The following is a 21,745-nucleotide window of genomic DNA, read 5'->3' as shown; positions in this document are numbered from 1 at the left end:
TTCTATGAATTTTTTTTCCCTACATGTTATAGGTCCTGAATTTAAGTAACATTCTGTGTCATTTTTGAGATAATTGTGCAGTACTCTGCATGATACATTTTGGTGTGTGCTTTCTGTTGTAGGGTGAAGGTTAGGCATGGTAGCATGTATGCACACTGACATTCATGGTTATAATGTGTACACTTTCATGTTTATGCTAGTCCTGGTGCAAGTACTTACAATGCTTACCTAAAACCACTTATCTTTTGTTCTCATTTGTCCATGTAGATGCCTTGAGGTTTAGCTCAAGGAGCAAGTGATTGGATTGGGTTGGGAGTAGGAAGGTTTTAGGTTCAATTCCAATGCCAAAAGGGGTCATCTATCAAAAGAAATATACTGCTTTTAAATTCACTGAGCTGTCCTGGATTATAGGAAAGAATGCTCCTCAAATGCTTAATAAACCATGATTTGGAGAGTTCGCATTTGGTTGAATCCGCAGGAATTTTGGGGATTGATAGGATTGTGATAGGATGTCAAACTCTCCTTAAATAGGCTGTAATCTGTGTACATATTTTCCTTTGTAAAAGATATTCAATGTAATAGGAAATAAGATTTTTGCTCATGGTATTAGAGCTCTTGCTCTTTGGGAAATAATTTATACAAAATCCTACAACTTTTCTTGCTGTTTTTTTTTTATTTTTTATTTTTAAGAAATTTGATTCTTTGAGAAATCCCTTCTAGCTGTCCATTATTCAGTCGTACCCATTATTTAGCCATGTTTGAAACATCTGAAGGTAACTCTATTGCTGTGATTACTGAAAACCAATCTGGAGAGGCACAACAAAACTCTCCAAAAGAGGAGTTGCAGAATACTCAATCATCATATCAATTAAATGGTAGAAAATACTTATAGTGGTCACAAGTGGTGAAGACTTTTCTGAAAGGAAAAGGGAAATTAAGCCATTTGATGGGGATTGGACCTGCTTAGAATGATCCTACATTTGTCAAATGTAGTGAAGATGCTGCTATGTTACTAAAGCTTGAATTAGACTATTATAAAAAATCCTTAATGCTGAGTTTGACCAAGTCTGAGTGCAAGTTTTAGGGAAGGAAACTCTACCCTTATTGCAAGGTGTTTTCTCAATATCTGAGCCGAAGAAAGTGGAAGAGGTGTCATGCTTGAATCACAACCCACAGAAGGGTTTGTCATGGTTTCCACAAAAACAAGTGATGAAGGAATCAAGAGGAATGTTGAGAGACAAGGAATCACAACTGAAACCGTTAAGAATGAATCAACAAGGTTGTTCAACAGTGATGGAGTATGGTGCACCTATTGTAAGAAGCTTCATCACACCAAAGAAACTTGTTGGAAACTCACTTGACTCACTTGAATGGTGGTTTTAAGAATGGACAGCAGAGAGGAGAGACTCACTTGACTCATGCAGAAGGTTATCCTTATGAGAATTCCAATTTAAGTAGCTCGAAGACTGGGGAATTCAATAAGGAGGAGATAGAGAGGTTGAGGAATCTTCTTAATTCCCTTCAAAAACAAATGGATTGTGTTCATTTGCACAATCAGGTAAGTTTCCTACTTCTTATGCCCTTGGTGCCTCAAACACACTCCATAATGATTCTTGGGTCATAGACTTGGGAGCAATTGATCATATGACATATTCTTCTTAGTCACTTATCACCTATAATCCTTGTCCTAGTAATAAGAAAAATAAAAATTGCAGATGGCTCTTTCACTACCGTTGTGGGTCAAGGAATTGTTACTTTATTCCCCTGTCTTCCGCTAAAAAATGTTTTGCAAGTTCCTAAATTGTCTGTCAATCTTTTGTCTGTTCATCAAGTTACTAAAGATTTGGATTGTAGATCTATCCAACCTACTGTGTTTTTCAGGATCGGGTTATGGGAAGGATGATTGGACATGATAAGGAAAATGATAGACTCTATTTCCTTGAGACAAAGGGTGGAAGTAGCAACCAACCTTCACATTGCTATTTATCTAATGATTTTTCCTTGAATAAAGATGACATTTGGCTTCAACACTTCTGTCCTAAGACATTCACCATGTAGTTTACTCAAAGATATGTTTCCTTTACAATTCAATAACGTTGATGTTAACAATTTACATTGTGATATTTGTGAATTTGCTAAACATCATCATGTTTCCTTTCCTCTGAGTAATACAAGATCATCTTCTCCATTTTCTTTGATTCACTCTGATATTTGGGGACCATCTAAAATTCCTAATATTTTGGGTGTAGAGTGGTTTGTCTCATTTATTGATTGCACAAGGGTAACATGGGCTTTTCTCTTGAAACAAAAATCCGAAGCGAGTGAAGTTTTTCCAAATTTTTTCAAAACGATCAAAAACCAATTTGGGGTATGCATTAAGAGTTTAAGGAGTGATAATGTAAGGGACTATTTTAATCAAACCCTATCAACTTTTCTTCAAAAAGAAGGTATTATTCATTATTCATCTTGTGTAGATACTCTGCAAGAAATTGCAGTTGCTGAACGGAAAAACAGACACTTGCTTGACGTTACATGAACACTTTTTTTTTTTAAAACACATGCTCCTAAATCTTATTAGGGAGAAGCCATATTGAGGGCAACATACTTGATAAATCAAACCTTTAATGTTTTAAAATTGCCATAAATTGTCTAGTACTGACTGCATCATTCTCCCTTCCTTAGAAGAAGCTTGTCCTCGAGTTTGGTGCTGCTGGAAACATCTTTTACGTTTTCACCAGTGTAAGAACATCAGAAACTATGATGTTAGGGCGTAAATCGACATAAACATCTATGGAGTTAAACTACAAGATTAGACGAAAATGAGGGATACCCGTGGATAAGGGTAGATATCAAATACTAATTGGTAAGCTTATCTGCCTGGCACATGCTAGACATTGAAATCACTTCCGTTGTAAGTGTGGTAAGCCAACATATACATGCAACATGTGAAGAAAATTTCGAGGCAATGAATAGAATATTAGGGTACTTGAAGACGATTCTAGTAAAGGGATTGTTTTTTGGGAAGAAAGTAGAGAAGAAGATTTAAGTTTTCACTGATGCTAATTGGGTTAGGCCAATAGAGATAAGAGGTCTACCTCGAGATATTGCACATTTGTTGAGGGAAATTTGGTGACATAATGAAGTAAAAAGTAAAGTGTAGTTGCTAGAATTAGTGTTAAGACTAAGTTTAGGTCCATGGCTCAAGGGATTTGTGAAATGATTTTGTTGAAGCTATTGCTAAATGAGTTGAGGGTGCTCCCACATGGTCCTATAAAACTTTATTGTGATAATAAAGCTACCATGAGTATAGCTCACAATTCGGTCCCTCACAAAAGAACAAAATATGCAGAAATTGATCATCATTTTGTCAAAGAGGAGATAAAAGAAGAGCTAATGTGCATCATGTACATTCCGACAAAGCAATAAACTATAGACATCTTAACAAAAGGCCTATCGAGACAAAACTTTGAGGATCTAACATACAAGCTAGAAATGTTGAACAATTTTTTCTCAACTTGAGGGGGAGTGTAGAGGATATTGTTTAGGATTAAGTTTGTTATGTTTTGATTTTTTTTAATACTTATTTTTTTTAAAAAAATTTAAAATGTAGTTGTTAGTGATTAGGAAGCTTTATCTTTATGTAGTTTCGGTTCCTAGTTTTTAGGGATTTAGTTTAGCCTAGGTTGGATTTGGATGCTATGTTTTTCTTTATAAATGTATTGGTTGTTCATTTCAATAAATTGAGAGAGCTATTCCATTTATTTTCTAGTCTCTATTTACAACTATACAAAATCTGTGCAAGATCAGTAAGTAAGCTTCCAAGACGTTTGTTCTTTAGTTGTAGGTTGTGAAGAATGAGTTATGGATTCTTGCTATTATGGAGTAGTGGTAGAATGGCTTAGGATAATTGTGTTTTTGCATTTTAGTTGCTTCAAAAAGGTGGAATTGTTGGGATGTTATAGAAGAAAAATAATTTAGGTTGAAGGGAGGTCACTCAGGACAATGTACAACACATGTAACTAGAAGGAGGAAATAATAGAAAGTCTAATACAACTTTGCTAACTCCGTAATTTGCTATGTACTAAAAATACAAAAGATTATAATAAATCATTAACCAACAAGGTTCTATGAATTTGGATAGTCCTTGGTGGGGTGCCTTTGTTGGGAAGAAGGCCTAGAAAGTTGCGCCTTTGTACCTATTTTGGACTTTATGGAAGGAGAGAAACTGAAGAGCCTTTGAAGATTCTGAACTAACAGACCACGCGATTTTACGCTCCTTCATGTACATGTTTTTGGAGTGGGTTAGGGTACATATATAGTCTACTTCTTTGCCCCTTTTAGATTTCATAGATTGGTTGGGCTGTAAGTGAAGTGAGGGTGTTGTTTTTTGTCCATACCTTCTTTTGTTGGCTTTGTATACATCATGTATACTTTAGGCACTTTTAATACAATTTCTTTACTTATCAAAAAATAGTCCTTGGGACAATCAGATTTCTTTAATTCTAATACTTCCTCTTAAGCTGTGCAAAGATGCTATGCATTCCTAGCTTGTTGACCATAGAGTCGAGCATTGTGTTTAAGATTCCTTTGCAAAAATATTTGTAATTTGCTACTTGATTGTCACAAAAAAGGTGGAAATTGTCCATTCTTTATTTTTCCTTGATGAAGTGTCTATCCACCTTTACATGTTTGGTGTGATCATATTGAACTAGGTCATGTGCAATGTTGAATGTTGCCTTATTATTACAATAAATCTTCATAGCCTCTCTAAGCTCCGATTTAAACTCCTTGAGTAGAAGTTTAATCTGTGAAACTTCACATATTTATTGGCCCATTGCCCATAATCCAACCTTAGCACTAAATTATGCTACAATCAGGGTTCTTACTCCTCCATGTATCAAGATTGTCTTCTACTTGGAGGTGGTCATTCTTAGAAAACAAAAGTCCTTTTCTAGGAGTAGCATTTAAATATCTTAAAATTCTTTGAACTTCCTTCTATGTGGCATTCCAATAGTGAATGCATAAACCGGTGATTTCAAAGGTGGACTTAAGGTGCACATCATGAGGTGCCTAAAAATGCATTGATGCTCAAAATGAAAAATGTGAAGCCCCAAAGATGTATGCCTTAGGGATCAAGTCTTGGATGAGGCACACCTTAAGTGCATTTTTCCTCCTTGTTTCCTTGATGTCTAGTATTTATCTAGCTACTAGGGTGATTAAAAACAATGGTTAGAACATTGGACACCACATTTTGATTCGAATCGGCAAGATTTAGTTGACATGGGAAGTAGGACAAATCTTCTAGATCACTTGTTTTCTATTCTTGAAGACAATTGTAATAATAATAATAATAATAATAATTTGGTGAAAGTAATGTACCTTTAACTAACATGTTCCAATGTTTCAAGATCTCGACCTCCTATAAGGTTTGGAGAAAGCATTAATTATATGTAATTTGGTGAAAGTAATGAAAGGTTCAGGTTGAATCCTCAAGGTCTGAAAGGGAACTTAAAAGGTTGGAGTGTTCCATTAATTTTAAAAGTTCAGGAAATGGAAGAGCTATTTTTCGAGAGAGTGGGGGTTCAGTCTCTGTGGGTAAATGAAGTTAAGAATTCTCTCCTGGAATGTGAGAGGGGCAAATGATAGTGATAAAAGAAGGCTCATTAAATCTCTAATCAAGGCTCAAAAGGTGGGTTTGGTTTGCCTGCAAGAAACCAAAATCCAAAGTATGTCGTGTAGTTTGGTTCGATCGTTGGGGGTGGGCAGGTTCTTGGAGTGGGGCGCTCTTGATTCTCGGGGTATGGCAGGGGGGGTGTTAGTTTTTTGGGATAATAGGGTTTTAGAGCTGACTGAAATGGAAATTAGTAATTTTTCGGTTTCCTGTCGGTTTAAGAATGAGGAGGATGGCTTATGTTGGGGTGGGTTGAATAACCAAGTTTAGTCAAGGTTGGATAGATTTATAGTTTCAGAGGACTGGGAGTGTTATTTCAGTGGGGCAGTTCAAAGTCTTTTACCCAGACTTGTTTCTGACCATTGCCCAATTTTGTTGGACTGTGGAGGAGCGAAGAAGGGCCCTTCCCCCTTCAGGTTTGAGAATATGTGGCTAAAGGAAGAAAGCTTTAAGGATTTGTTAAGGAGTTGGTGGATGGGCTTCCAATCCAGAGGGACTTTTAGTTTCACTTTGTTTGAAAAACTGAAAGCGCTTAAAGCCAGCTTGAAGATTTTGAACAGAGAAGTGTTTGGTAATGTCACTGCCAGAAAAGATTTAGCTTTAAAGGAGATGATGTTTTGGGATTTAATAAAAAGGGATAAGGTGTTGTCTGCTGAAGAGCAAAATCTCAGAAAGCAGGCTTTGGAGGAGTATAAGAAGTTGGTGATAATGGAAGAGACTTTCTGGAGGCAAAAGTCTAGAGAGTTATGGCTGAGGGAAGGTGATAGAAATACTGGTTATTTCCATAAAATGGCCAATGCACATAAGAGGGTCAATTCCCTGGTGAAGATTAAGATAAATGGGTCGTGGGTAACAGAAGAACGTGACATTAAGGATGGTTTGGTTCAGGCTTTCCATTCTCTGTTGTCAGAAACAGATGAGTGGGGGCTCAAATGCAATGGGCTGCAGGTTGAGGCTCTGGAAAGGGAAGCTGCAGCAATGTTAGAGGCTCCTTTTTCTGAGGAAGAAGTGTTTGGTGCTCTCTCGGACCTCAACGGGGATAAAGCTCCTGGTTCTGATGGTTTCACAATGGCGTTTTGGCAATTCAGTTGGAGTTTTCTGAAGGAGGAAGTTATGGGGTTCTTTAAGGACTTTCATGATCAGGGCAAGTTCGTCAAGAGCATTAATGCTTCTTTTCTGGTTTTAATTCCTAAGAAAGGAGGAGCTGAAGATCTCAAGGACTTTAGGCTTATAAGCTTGGTGGGCAGTCTTTATAAGTTGTTAGCAAAGGTGCTAGCTAATAGGCTTAAAAGAGTGATGGGTAAGATAGTGTCTGTTGAGAGAGAGAAAGAAGAAAGACCTTAATTCTCATTAATGTAATGATCTACTTACAATTGAGAAATATATATATATACAAGGCTAGGAGTCCTAACTACCATACATGTATCCTATATTAACAAGGAAAGGTTATACACTATAAATACATTATATTCAACACTCCCCCTCAAGCTGGAGCATATACGTCATATGCACCAAGCTTGTTACAAATATATTTAATCCTAGGACCTCTGAGAGATTTAGTAAAGATGTCAGCTAGTTGATCATTTGAATTAACAAAACTTGTAGCAACACATCCTGATGCGATCTTCTCTCTAATGAAATGACAGTCAACTTCAATATGTTTGGTCCTTTCATGAAAGACTGGATTGGATGCAATATGTAATGCGGCCTGGTTATCACATATGAGTTTCATCTGTTCATCCTTTCCAAATCTCAACTCTCGAAGAAGATGTTTCAACCATATGAGTTCACATGTTGCCAAAGCCATAGCTCGATACTCGGCTTCAGCGCTAGATCTGGCCACTACATCTTGTTTCTTACTCTTCCAAGATATTAGATTACCTCCAATAAAAACACAGTACCCTGAAGTGGAACGTCTATCTGTGGGTGAGCCAGCCCAATCTGCATCTGTGTAACCAACAACCTGAGTATGACCTCTGTTCTCGTACAACACACCTTGGCCTGGTGTACTTTTGATATATCGAAGAATGCGGATTACAGCATCCCAATGGCTATCACATGGTGACTGTAGGAATTGACTAACAACACTCACAGGAAAAGAAATGTCTGGACGAGTAATGGTGAGATAGTTCAATTTACCTACGAGCCGTCGATATCTCCCGGGGTCTCCTAAAGGCTCCCCCTGTCCTGGTACAAGTTTGACATTCGGATCCATGGGTGTGTCTACCGGTTTACAGTCTAACATACCGGTTTCTTCCAGGATGTCTAAAGCATACTTCCTTTGGGAAAGGACCACAGCAGAACTGGATTGAGCTATCTCAATTCCTAAGAAATACTTGAGTTTCCCCAAGTCTTTGGTCTGAAAGTGGGTAAAAAGGTGTTGCTTTAGTTTCTGAATACCATCCTGATCACTGCCTGTAATGACGATGTCGTCCACATAAACAACCAGATAAATACACTGCCCCAAAGAGTTATGATGATAGAAAACTGAATGGTCTGTTGTACTGCGAAGCATGCCAAACTCTTGAACAACAGAACTAAAACGGCCAAACCATGCTCGAGGAGATTGTTTCAAGCCATATAGAGAACGGCGTAACCTGCATACTAAACCAGACTCCCCCTGAGCAACAAAACCAGGAGGTTGCTCCATATAAACTTCCTCGGCAAGATCACCATGAAGGAAGGCATTTTTAATATCCAATTGATAAAGAGGCCAAGAACACATGGCAGCCATGGAGAGAAGCAGACGGACAGAAGCAATCTTGGCAACCGGAGAGAATGTGTCACCATAATCAGAACCATAAACCTGAGTATAGCCTTTAGCAACTACGTGGGCCTTAAGGCGATCAACCTGACCATCAGGACCAACCTTAACTGCGTAGACCCAACGACAGCCAACGGTAGATTTACCCGAGGGTAAAACAACAAGATCCCAAGTGCCATTAGAGTGCAGAGCAGCCATTTCATCCACCATTGCCTGTCGCCAGCCTGGATGGGAAAGAGCTTCATGGGTGCTCTTTGGAAGAGAAACAGAGGATATAGCAGAAACAAAAGCAGAATAGGGTGAAGATAATCGATGATAACTCAAAAAATTGTAAATAGGATGAGGATTACGAGTAGAGCGAGTACCTTTCCGAACAGCAATGGGTAAGTCATTAGGAGAAGGCAGAGCCGGGGTAGGTGAAGCCGAAGGGATAGGAAGTGAGTCAGTAGGTGCCTCAGCAAAAGGGAGAGGAGCAACGACACGAGGGCGACGATGATAAACCTGAAGTGGTCGAGGAGGCATAGCATCAGGTGGGGAGACAATGGGAATAGGCAAGACTTCAGAAACAGGAAGAGACTCAGAAGTGGTGGAAAAGAATGGTGAGTCCTCAAAGAAGGTGACATCAGCGGAGATAAAGTATCGATGAGTCTCAAGGGAATAACAACGATAACCCTTCTGAAGTCTGGAGTATCCCAAGAAGAGACACTTCATGGCTTTGGCGGAAAGCTTGTCCTGTCCAGGAGTGAGAATATGAACAAAGCAAGTACAACCAAAGACCCGAGGAGGAAGGAAATAAAGTGGTTGGTCAGGGAAGAGAAGGGAGTGAGGAATCTGATCATGTAAGACAGAGGAGGGCATACGATTAATCAAATAACAAGCGGTAAGAACAGCGTCCCCCCAAAAACGAAAAAGAACATTACTATGGAGGAGGAGAGTACGAGCTGTCTCAACAAGATGTCGATTCTTGCGTTCAGCTACCCCATTTTGTTGAGGAGTACGAGCACAAGAAGACTGATGAAGAATCCCATGATGAGACATAAACGAAGTAAATGGGGCTGAAAAATATTCCTTGGCATTGTCACTGCGTAACACACGAATAGAAATATTGAACTGGGTTTGGATTTCAACATAAAATTTCTGAAAAATAGAGAATAACTCAGCTCGATTTTTCATTAAAAATAACCAAGTACATCGAGAATAATCATCAATGAAAGTGACAAAATACTGAAATCCTAAAGTAGACGCAGTCCGACAAGGACCCCAAACATCAGTGTGGACAAGCTCAAAAGGAGACTTTGCCCGATTATTCAAACGCTTTGGGAACGAGACACGAGTATGTTTCCCAAGCTGACATGACTCACACGGAAGCGACGATAAAGTGGAAAAACGAGGGACCATCTTCTGGAACTTGGAGAGACTAGGGTGGCCCAGACGATTGTGAATGAGGAGAGGAGCATCAGTGGAAATGCAAACTGCAGGAGATGAATCCGAGGTGAGGTGATAGAGGAGAAAAGATCCTTATTACCAGATAAGTGATCAGAAGCTCCAGAACCTAGAATCCAGAGTCCAAGAGAAGATGTGTGGGTAAGGCAGGCAGAGGCATTACCAGGCTGGGCAACAGAGGCAACAGAAGCCTGAGATGCAGAAGAGCTCGGAGGCTGAGGCAGCGGAGAATCAGAGGACTGGGCCACATGGGCAGTGCGAGGAGGTCATCCATGTAACTGATAGCAACGATCGCGAGTGTGGCCAAGTTTATTGCAATAGGTGCAATGAGGACGTTGACCTCTACCTCGGGTACCACTGCGGCCTCCTCGAGAGTTAGTTTGAGAAACTAACACAGAAGAATCTGAAGTGCTATCAAATGGCAAAGTCTGAGTGGAGGAGATACGGAGGAGGCGAGCAAACACATCATCCAAGGACGGAACTGATGAACTACCAAGAATCTGATCGCGGACAGGCTCAAGATCCGGATGGAGGCCAATAAGAGTAAGAACCATGAAGAACTTGTCAAGCTGTGTTTGTTGAGCCCCAACATCAGGAGTAAGAGGCATCACCGTCAAGAACTCCTCCTTAAGAGAGGCAATCTGGCCAATATAAGTAGATAGATCCAAGTCCTGTTGGCTGAGATGGACAATAGCAGAAACCACCTTATAAAGACGCTGGATATCATTCGTATATAGTCCTTTGGCCTGAATCCAAAATTTAAAACAAGTTTTGTAGGCCCGAAGATGAAGAAGAATCTTGGGATCAACCGATTGCCATAATACACTACATAACTGTGCATCTATCTTCCTCCACTGTACGCGGTCAACCTCAGGGATATCTGCCTCCTGTGTAATCAAGTGATCCTCATATCCTTGACCCATAAACCAAAGTTCAACAGAGGCAGACCAGGAAAGATAATTGTCACTGCCAATCAATTTCTCCGAAGTAATCATAGGAGATCCAGATATAACAGCGGAAAAAATGGAATTTTTAGTAGTCATATCTACTTATCTGGAGAATGAAGTATGTTTGGATCAAAGAGAGCCCTAATACGGCTTCAGATTGCGGCGTGGCACCACCGAAAAAGGGAGACGGCCTCAGATCGCGGCGTGGTACCACCAGAAAGGTAGAAGAACACTTCCCAAGGCACGTGCAGGGATTGGAGTGGAGAAAAAGTAGTCGGAGCTTGGCCGGAAAGACTGTTTGGAGGGCCGACGGAGACAAAAATCCCCAAAAGAGGTACGTGCAGGGCTCGGATGGGAGAACCAGGGAGGTAGGGAGGCTGGTCGGCGTCAGGCGAAGCTGGAGGAGGAGGCGCGTCGCCGGAAAAGGCCTCACGCGCCCTCACGCGCCGGCGCGTGATATTCAGCCGTCGGCCGGAAATTTGCGCGTGGACGGCGTGTGGCTGAGATTTTGGTGCCGGTACCTTCACAAAAGTTGTAGATCTCCTCCAGGCGCTCCTTCTGGTATGGTCGGTGTCGGAAAAAAAGTTCCCCGGAAAAGTTCGCCGGAAAAGTTTGCCGGCGGTGAGTGGTTTCTGTCGACGATCCGACTGACCGGAAAGTATTGGGAGATGGGGAAGGTGACCGGAATGAAACACGGTCACCGGAAGGTTTCCCGGAGTTGATGACACGGGAAACAGGAAAGAATTAGGTTTTCTTCCTTGGCTCTGATACCATGTTGAGAGAGAGAAAGAAGAAAGACCTTAATTCTCATTAATGTAATGATCTACTTACAATTGAGAAATATATATATATACAAGGCTAGGAGTCCTAACTACCATACATGTATCCTATATTAACAAGGAAAGGTTATACACTATAAATACATTATATTCAACAGTGTCCAAGTCTCAAAATGCATTTGTGAAGGGAAGGCAAATCCTGGATGCCTCGCTGATTGCGAATGAGGCGATTCATTCGATGTAGAAAAGTAGAGGAGGTGGCATCCTTTGTAAGCTGGATATTGAGAAGGCATACGACCATGTAAATTGGAGTTTTCTTCTTTGGTTGATGGAAATGATGGGTTTTGGAGCTAAGTGGATTAGCTGGATTTAGTGGCGTATTGGTACTGTCAGTTTCTCCGTTCTTATTAATGGAACTCTCTCAGGATTTTCCCAAAGTTCTCGGGGATTCAGACAGTGGGATCCTTTATCCCCCTACCTGTTCGTGATTGTCATGGAGGCTCTCAGTTGTTTGTTCAAGAGAGCGAAGGAGGGGGGGTTTTTGCTGGGGTGGCAGCTTAGTGATAAAGGAGGTGCGGGAGTGGAGATCACTCATTTGCTGTTCGCGGATGACTCTTTAGTATTTTGTGAGCCTTCCATTGATCAGGTGTCCTACTTGAGTTGGCTCCTTATGTGGTTCGAAGCCATGTCAGGGTTGAAGGTGAATTTGGACAAAAGTGAGATCATCGCGGTGGGAAGAGTGGAGAATGTAGAGGAGTTGGCTCTTGAGTTCGGTTGCAAGGTTAGCAAGCTCCCATCTTCTTATTTGGGACTTCCTTTGGGTGCTCGTTAGAAGAAGGTGGCAATTTGGGACGGGGTTGAGGAAAGGCTAAGGAAGAGGCTGTCCTTTTGGAAAAGGCAGTATATCTCCAAGGGAGGCAGAATGACCTTAATCAGGAGCACTCTGTCCAGTATGCCTATCTACTGTATGTCCTTGTTTCATATGCCAAGGAGCGTGAGTTTGAGATTGAAGCGGATCCAAAGGGACTTTCTTTGGGGTGGTGGGACCCTGGAAAGGAAGCCCCATTTAGTGGAATGGTCTATTGTTTGCTCAGATAAACAAAGGGTGGTTTGGGTGTGAGGAACTTAGTCTTGCTGAATAAGGCACTCCTATGTAAGTGGAGTTGGTGTTTTGCGGTGGAAAGCGAAGCTTTGTGGAGGCAAGTTATATGTGCAAAGTATGGGGAAGAAGAGGGTGGTTGGAGGTCCCGTGTTGTGAATGGTAGTTTTGGGGTTGGTTTGTGGAAAGCGATTAAGAGAGGTTGGGATGCGTTAGGCGACAATTTGGTTTATTCTGTGGGAAATGGTAGGAGGGTTTAGATTTTGGAAGGACAAGTGGTGTGGAGATGATCCTTTGTGTACTTCTTTTCCCTCTTTATTTGCTATTTCATCGGCTAAGGAAGCTTGGGTGGTGGATGTGTGGAGCCATTTTGGAGGGGGAGTGTGGGCTCCTAGGTTCTCAAGGCGGCTTAACGATTGGGAAGTGTTCGATGTGGAGCGTTTTCTATTAAGGTTGCAAGGGAGGAGGGTTTGTAGTGATGTGGAAGATCAAGTAATTTGGACTAAGGCAAAGGAAGGAAGATTTTCCGTTAAGTCTCTTTACAAGGAGTTGGAACTAGAAAGACTAGGGGATTTTCCTGCAAGAGTTATTTGGAATTCATTGGTGCCTCCGAGGGTGAGTTTTTTTGCTTGGAAGGCTACGTGGAAAAAGGCCTTAACCTTGGATCATATTCAGAAAAGAGGGTTCGCCTTGGCTAACAGATGTTACTTGTGTCTGGCTGAGGAAGAGTCTATTGATCACATCCTCTTGCATTGTGGGCTGGCCAGAAGTTTATGGAGCTTACTTTTTTCCCTCTTTGGGGTTTCGTGGGTGCTCCCCTCTTCGGTTAGAGAGGCGTTATTAGGATGGTTTGGGCCTTGTGTGGGAAAGGAAAGGAAGAAAGTGTGGTTTTTAGCTCCTTTGTGCCTTTTTTGGATTGTTTGGAAGGAAAGAAACAGTAGGGCGTTTGAAAACGAGGAGCATTCGATTCATGGGTGTAAATCGTTTTTCCTTTGTAATCTGTGGGCCTGGACTAGGGGGTTATTTGGCTCTTGTCCCCCTTCCGTTGTAGATTTTGTAGATTGGTTAGGCCCTGGTTAAGGGTTCTCTTCTCTCTCCTTTGTATTCTACCTTTGTATACTACCTGTATACTCTGGGATGCTTCTTTGATGTGCCTCTTTTCTTTTAATATATTTCTCTTTATTCATAAAAAAAAAAAATTATATGTAATTTGGTGAAAGTAATGAACCTTTAACTAACCTATTCCAATGTTTCAGGATCACGACCTCTTGTAAGGTTTTGAGAAAAGCATTAATTATACATGTAACACATATTAGCAGTTTTGGTGAAAGCAATGAACCTTTAACTAACCTATTCCAATGCTTTAGGATATCGACTTCTAGGACTTTGATTTAGTCCAATGATGACCTCCACTCCAGGGAGTGGAGCCCACAACCATAGTGAAAAAAATATAGAAGGGTTTCACCAGTCAAAATATATATATGGAAGGGTTTCAAAGAATTTGACATCCATGGTTAAGTATTTTTTTTGCTGGTAGGAAGGATCCAGACATTTGAACAGTTTTTGAGTAAGAAACCTAGGAAATAGCACCTAAGAGCTCTAGGATCAAGTTTAGATCATTCTCTACTTAGGAGCTGAATAAAGGCTAAACATCCAAAGACTCTAAGGGGAAGAGATTTGAATAAGTTAGATATTGGGAGACAGTTTTTAGGATTTGAATTGGAGTTTTCAGTAGGGTCTTCAAAGGCGTATGGTTTATTTAATAGGCTATAGTTAAGACAAGATAACCTTAGCAAATCTTTGGGATATTGTGAGTAAATCTTAACGCTCTAGGAACTTGTTAGAAATGCCTATTTTTCCTCTCAATCACTGCATATTGTTGGAGTGTGTCTATGCGTGAAGAATGATGTATAATCCCATTTTCAAGAAACTAAGACTTCATGATACTATTAAAGTATTGTCACTAATTATCTGACTGAAATGCTCGAGTGTTTGTGTGAAATTGATGTTGAATCATTTTGTGAAAAGATTTAAAAATTGAGGCAACTTCAAACTTTTCTTTGAGGGGATAAAACCAAGTTGGTGCAAGTAGAATCATCAATGAAGCTTATGAATCAGTTAAAGCAAGAATAAGAGGTTACTTGTGATGGACCCTGCACATCACTGTGGAAAATGGAAAAAGGAATTTCTAATTTTTCATTACTCAGACTGAAAAGAGAAAATGACGACTTTTGGGTAGCTCACAAATTTCACATAGCAATTTTGAAACAGTACATGTGTTTATGTGGAATCATAGGCTTTCCTTTTATTGCAAGAATAGGATTTTTTTTTTTTTTTTATAAGTTAGAAAGATAGGAGTTTAGCAAAGAAGTAAACTACTGACACTAATTCCAATAAAATAACAGAAGTGTATGTAGGATTATCGCTTGCTTGTCCAACTCATTCCAGCAATTCAGAAATTACCGAACTACCTCTCTGAAATAAACATAAGGAATCTTTACTAAAAGCAAAACAGTTTTCTGACTTGAACAAAATTGTGCTAAGATTCAATTTGACTTAATTTAACCGTGTAATGTTCCAAGTGGAACTTAAAAGATCATCCTAAGCTGCTCAAAGCTTGGGCTGGCTTGACTTAAGCCAACCCAAGTTGAAGTCCTAGCTTTTATAGTAGTTTATAGTGTTAGAAAAAATTGGCTAATCCAACCTATGGTAATCACCCTAGAGGGGGGGTGAATAGGGTAATGGTTTCTTTTTGCAAATTTAAATTATGTGAATGAAAGAGATAATTATATGCAAATATATAATAATACAATATGAAGACAATTGCATATAAAGTAAAAGAGTTAGGGAAGAGAGAATGCAAACACAAGATTTTTATAGTGGTTCGGCGAAACCCGGCCTACGTCCACTCTCCTCTAGCTTCAATCCCAAACTTGAGGTTCCACTAATTCAAGGCTTCCAAACTAAGCCTTCAAGTAATACAATTAGATTATGGTTCCAATCCACCTTCTTGGACTTTTGGCTCCAAGCGCCCTTTACAAACCTAAAGAAATACCTCACTCTTGAATAACCCCTCAAATGATACCCCATACTTGAGAATCCCTAAGTGATACCTCACACTTAGATTCTTCCTCTCAAAGATTTACAAATGAAGATAGTAAATGATCTCACAAAATCCTAGTACAAAATTTTAAGGCTCAAATGATACAAGAAAACTAGGATTGAATGGTGTACTAATGATATGCAAGTTTTAGAACAATTGTGCACTCAAAAACACTCTCCCAAGGCTCAAATATATTCAAGAAAGGTTAGGAAGGTTAAGCTTTAGAAACAATGAAGATTAAAGCATTTTCTTAAAGGAAAACTACCAAACTACCTGTTGGGGGTTCGACTGGTCGAGTTTGGGGTCGACTGATTGACTAGCCGTTAGCATTTAATGCTTGGCAGGTGACCGTTGGACCTCAACAGTCCCTTGACTGGATCTCGACCGTCCCTTGATTGGTTGAACAAGTGTTCTAGAAGAAAGAGAAAGTTTTTGCACCCTTAGACCGCTTGAGCTAGGGGTCGACCGGTTCCTCATCCAGTTCAACCGGTTGAGTCGTTTTTGTCTCAACAATCATCATTTTCAACTTAAAACCTTTTTAACAAATTTGGAAAACATTTGACATTAGGTTTTAGTTGAAAACATGAAATCATCTAATTTTAAAGGATTTAAAACAAAATTACTTTTGAATGATTTTGGTGCATAAATTAATAATGTAATGCATGAAATACCTAATGTACCAACAACCAACCTTACAAAGAGATCCTATAAAGCTTAGGTCTTGAAAAGAACTTCCCTTTGAGGTCTTCTTCTTCTTATTGATTTCTCTTTGGCTTGATTTTGTCTTTGTGATTGCTACTTTGGAAATCTTCTTGCCTAATCACACTTGAAATATAATCATTAGTTTCAAACCTTGTTTTGTTATCATCAAAACCGAGATTAACCAAACTTTGGTTTCACATATAGTTTGTTGTAATGAATACACCCATTAGTGACCATGTGTTTATGCCGTCCCATTGGATAAACTGTTATTCATTAAAAGGATAACTATTCTACATATTAAATGCAATCTACTACATTGCAAGTTGCAATCATAATTGATTTATGCTTTCTTGTTCTTGTAAAAGCTTGAAAGATCAGTTCTCAAATTAATGTTTCCAATCCTGCCTGAAGATTTTTTGATGCCCATTTATAGCTCTGCCTTATATTCCTGGAGAGGAAATCTGGATGCTTAAAAGTGTTTTGTAATATCTTTCTCCATTTAAGCATTATGTCTAGAATGTGTAGTAAATCAGTTTTTTTGCCTTGTATTGGCACCTAGGCATCTTGCATCCACTGATTTCTGATACAGTGACATGGACGTTCCATATTGTTTACTTAATTTAATCTCTTTTAGCTCTGTCTTTATGTTCCAAACTATTTTTATTGCCTTTTCTTTTTTCTGTTTGCTATTTTGGAATTTGGAGGGACTTACACCCATCTTGATATGCTTGCAGTTCTATGATCTATTAAATATTTTTGACCTCAATGGACTTCCCTCAGAAGAGAACCCCTATCTATTTAATGGTGATTTTGTGGATAGAGGATCCTTTTCTTTAGAGGTCATCCTCACACTGTTTGCATTTAAGTGCATGTCTCCATCAGGTATTCCCTCTGCAATTCTTCTGCTCTTTGTCTTCTCTGCATGAGCTTTGCTTACAAGGTTTGGCACTGACAAACAATCATTACTTTCTGAAAGGGTAACATGTGGAAATAGAATCTACATTTTGCTGATTCTTGTTTTTCTCATTAGCATATCAAGAAGTTCATTTTTGCTAATTCTGTTTATGGCTGTTGAACAACATATATTTATAGTAATATTCAAGGCCATCTGCTTTTGGTACTGATGAGTAAATCATATTTGAATACGTGCCTAAGCAGGTCTCTATTATTAGGTTCATTTCATATTTTGCCTTGGTCCTGAAAGTTGCCATTGATATGTTTAATTCAGCCTTTCTTTTTTGCTTGTCTGGGTTTTTATGTGTAAAAATAGCAGCATTTTCTTCATTTCTTTCTACAATTACCATGCATTACTTTGTTTCCTCTTCATTTGTTTCATGCTCTCTAAGTAACAAAATCACAACTAATTTTATTCTCATGTAACATCTTGTTGACTGGTTCAAAAAATCTTCAGCTATATATCTCTCTAGAGGAAATCACGAGAGCAAGAGCATGAACAAGATATATGGTTTTGAAGGGGAGGTCAGATCCAAGTTGAGTGAAACATTTGTGGAACTCTTTGCGGAAGTGTTCTGTTGTTTACCTTTGGCTCATGTAATAAACGAAAAGATCTTTGTAGTTCATGGAGGTCTATTCAGTGTTGATGGAGTGAAGCTCTCTGACATTAGAGCAATTGACCGGTTTTGTGAGCCTCCTGAGGAAGGTAAGCTAGATATGCTGTTCATTCTGTACTTTTTTCCTCAAGCTTCTATTAATATCAAGATGCATTCTCTTCCAATCCTACCACTATTGGTAAATATTTATAATTAAATTGTCAATTATATAATGTCTTTCACTTGCCAAATAAAAAAGAGAACAAAAAAAGAGGAAAAACTGTATTTCTTTTTCATTTTGATTCAGGGTGAGGATCCTTTGTGTAAACATGGAAGCTTAACAAATTTGGCATGACTTAGAGGAACTCTTATTTATCCCAGTTGTGAAGCTGCGAGAAGAAAAAGGAAAAAAACCATGAATGGAGAACATGTTCTATAACCTTATGAATTGATGTCACCATTAAAGATCCTCAGAAGCAAAAAATTCAATCTTCTTAGCACATGAAAGTTTCACATATACAGCCTCTAATGATTGAATAGAGCATAGCAGCCTAATCTCAACATTTGTGCATGATGATCACAATCTAACACAGCCCTACCTTGGAATTTTGGCATTCAGCGAAAATTTAGTTTTTATCGGGGCTGTTTAGTCCTAGTGGAGTAGTTAATTATTTATTTATTCATTTGCTTTTGTATATCAGTCATCTCAATGCCTCGATCAAATGGACTTTGCATAGGTTATAATTGAAATGATTAAATCTTTTTGTTGCTTGCATACTTGCTATTGGTACCTTTATCTATTCATTAGTAAAACATGCTGGTTTTGTTTTGTCTGGTTTTGTTTTGGTGCCATGGGTAAGATATATCTCATATCATGCATCCAAGAAGATGATATAATAGAAGGTGACTAATTACAAATTCTCAAAAATTCAAAATTGTTTAATGATGAGCAGTGAAAGAAAGGTAATAGGAGTTATCTGTCAGATCTAAATCTTAAATCCATGAAATATTGGAAGGACACAAGCTAATTTGAGGTTCCAAAACTGGGGTGGACATTGGTATGTATAAACTTCTGGTTAAAATGATGAAATAATTCCAAATATGGCATTAAAAGTAATGCATTCACCTATGTCAAAATTAAACTTAACCAATGTAGGTAATGACCAAGGTCATATTCTTATTAATTGGTAGCTAATTCATCATCCAGTTAAAATCATACAAGAGGGTATAATCATTTTCACCAACCATGTTTTATCTTGAAGCCCACATTAACAAACAAAATATTTAATCTTGGCTAATACCACAATAATATAAAATTTTGCTTTAGGACTCTCACCCAAGGATGTGTGTCTGCACCCCCCCTATTATATTCCTAATGGAATCTTCTTGAGGTTACTTTGGGGTCCTCCATCACTAGGGACACGATGCTGTTCTTCTTTTTGGGCTCTCACCTAGGGGCCCTTGCCCCCCCATTAATGCATAAATTCACAATTGTGCAACATATGATCAGTTTTTTTATAGAATTTGTCACATGCATAATCACTTAATATGTAGGGTTCCCCACAAATATGTCCATCTGCAGAATATCTCCAATTAAACTAATTAGGAAGAATACTTCAACCTGCATCACTTTGTAGTTCAACAAAAGATAATTCATTCACACACATTTAATAAAAATATTTTGAATGTCCATGATTAAAATAAATATCAATTTATTATCAATTCTAACAAATGAAAATAATAAATCATGACAATAACAGTTTTTTTTTGTTTTTTTAATTGTAGCCTCAGAATTTATAAAAAGAACTAACATAAATGAAGTTATCTCAGCACTTGATTTAATATTCTAATTCTTAATTTCACAAATGCACTTTGTATAGTTATTGTTCAAGAAAATATTTTTAAATACAAGTTATTAGTAGTAGTAGCATGTGCATAGTTGTTTCTGTTCAAGAAAATATTTTAAAATACAAATTACCATGTGCAGAGTTCATATTGTAGTCTCAGTATTTTTCTTTCTTGTCCTTTATCTCACTTCTGCTGTTTACTCTGGATAAGGTAAACTTGGATTTTTCTTTTATGTAAGATCATTCTAAGGCATGATCCTCTGCTTCTTCACTGCTTATGTTTATTGATTACTAAGTACCTTTAATATTTATCTGGTATTCCATAAGGATTGATGTGTGAACTGCTGTGGAGTGATCCCCAACCTTACCCTGGAAGAGGCCCTAGCAAGCGGGGTGTAGGTCTTTCCTTTGGTGTAGATGTGACAAAAAGATTCTTGCAAGAAAACAATCTAGGTACTTCTCTACTAATTTGTATATTATTTATGGTCATATTTTGTTGAAGTCACTCTCTTCATGCACATAGCTTGTTTGACAGATTTAGTTGTGCGATCTCATGAAGTAAAGGATGAAGGCTATGAGATTGAACATGATGGCAAGCTTATTACTGTGTTTTCTGCTCCAAACTATTGTGATCAGGTATGTGAGGCTTAACCTTTTTAATAGTTCCTTGGATTTGAAAGCTTAGAACTCGTGTACATTCGACTAAACTCCTCCAGGGGACATCACATATGTATATGTATTTAGAAATGTAGGCCTCATGAAGCTGTTGAGTCCTTGTCTACCAGTATGAACCACTGTTCCTTGCAATTTTATCACATATGAGAAGTCTCTAAAGAAATTGCAAAAGTAGTCAAAACAGCAGAGCCGGTTGTATGGAGCTTATCTCATCAGGAGTGAGAAAATATTGTTTTTATTCATCTCACTCATTAGACTATGGAACATATATTGGTCTTTTAGGTGATCTGCAATATTCGTTCTTGGAGTATGGATATATTTATATATTTGTTGCTTATAAGGAGCTTGGATTTGTAATGAAATTTCATACTGATTAGTTGTCAGAACATTATATTTTTGGAATATCATTTTCAGATAATTTTGCATTGATTTTACATACTTATGATGTGTTTTAATTATGATGCAAGAGATTACATATAACTTGGGTATGTGATTGGCTGTTGCAGATGGGCAACAAGGGTGCTTTTATTCGTTTTGAAGCCCCAGATCTGAAGCCAAACATTGTCACATTTTCAGCAGTGGTGAGTAGCCTGTGTTTTCTGAAAGATCCTTCTGCTAAATTTTGTCAACTTGGTTTATAGATGGTTAAAAGTGTAACTTGTCCTCTTATTTCTTTTTGTGATGAAATTGCAGCCACACCCTGATGTGAAGCCAATGGCGTATGCCAATAACTTTCTCCGGATGTTCTCTTGATTGGTGTACCGCCAGTTGTATGTCAATTTTTTCTATACAATAGTACTTACTAGCCTCACTGCTGAAGTGCAAAGTTGTTGCAGAAGGCTGGAGAAGAGCTGATCTTGTTGGCAAAAAGCACTTTTTTTTTTTCTTTTTTTTTCTGTCATGAGATTTTTTAGAAATACATTTTTTACCAAAAAAAAAAAAAAAACTCTGAATAATACTTTTATCTATCTCCAAGCTTTCTTGTTTGGACCAGAAAGTCAGGTCTTGCTGAAAGACTTGTGGCATACACATGTAAAATTTATGGTCCTATTCTCTCTGTATTTGTTAGTTTTGTTTGGCGTCTACTTTCAATAGATAGCCTTTGCTTTTTCTCTCCTGGAGAGTTACCGTCTTTTCTTAATCAAAGTACAGCTAGTGAATCAGA

General features: G+C 38.5%; 1 protein-coding gene across 6 annotated transcripts in view; it reads left to right on the top strand.

Moving 5' to 3' along the window:
• Window positions 1–21,697, top strand: part of LOC117926465 (serine/threonine-protein phosphatase 5) — a 48,183-nt gene extending 26,486 nt beyond the window's left edge. For all 6 annotated transcript variants that reach the window (XM_034845557.1, XM_034845556.1, XM_034845559.1 and 3 more), the window contains 6 exons: window positions 17,243–17,390; window positions 17,920–18,168; window positions 20,233–20,358; window positions 20,441–20,541; window positions 21,087–21,161; window positions 21,274–21,697. In XM_034845557.1, the coding sequence (XP_034701448.1) occupies window positions 17,243–17,390; window positions 17,920–18,168; window positions 20,233–20,358; window positions 20,441–20,541; window positions 21,087–21,161; window positions 21,274–21,333 (759 nt within the window). In that variant the 3' untranslated portion in view covers window positions 21,334–21,697. The remainder of the gene's footprint in view (window positions 1–17,242; window positions 17,391–17,919; window positions 18,169–20,232; window positions 20,359–20,440; window positions 20,542–21,086; window positions 21,162–21,273) is intronic.
• Window positions 21,698–21,745: the final 48 nt, after the last annotated feature.

Source organism: Vitis riparia, chromosome 12 (assembly GCF_004353265.1).
Source record: "Vitis riparia cultivar Riparia Gloire de Montpellier isolate 1030 chromosome 12, EGFV_Vit.rip_1.0, whole genome shotgun sequence".
Lineage (NCBI taxonomy): Eukaryota > Viridiplantae > Streptophyta > Magnoliopsida > Vitales > Vitaceae > Vitis > Vitis riparia.
Note: the sequence above shows the minus strand (reverse complement) of the source record. Positions and strands in the feature narration are given on the sequence as shown.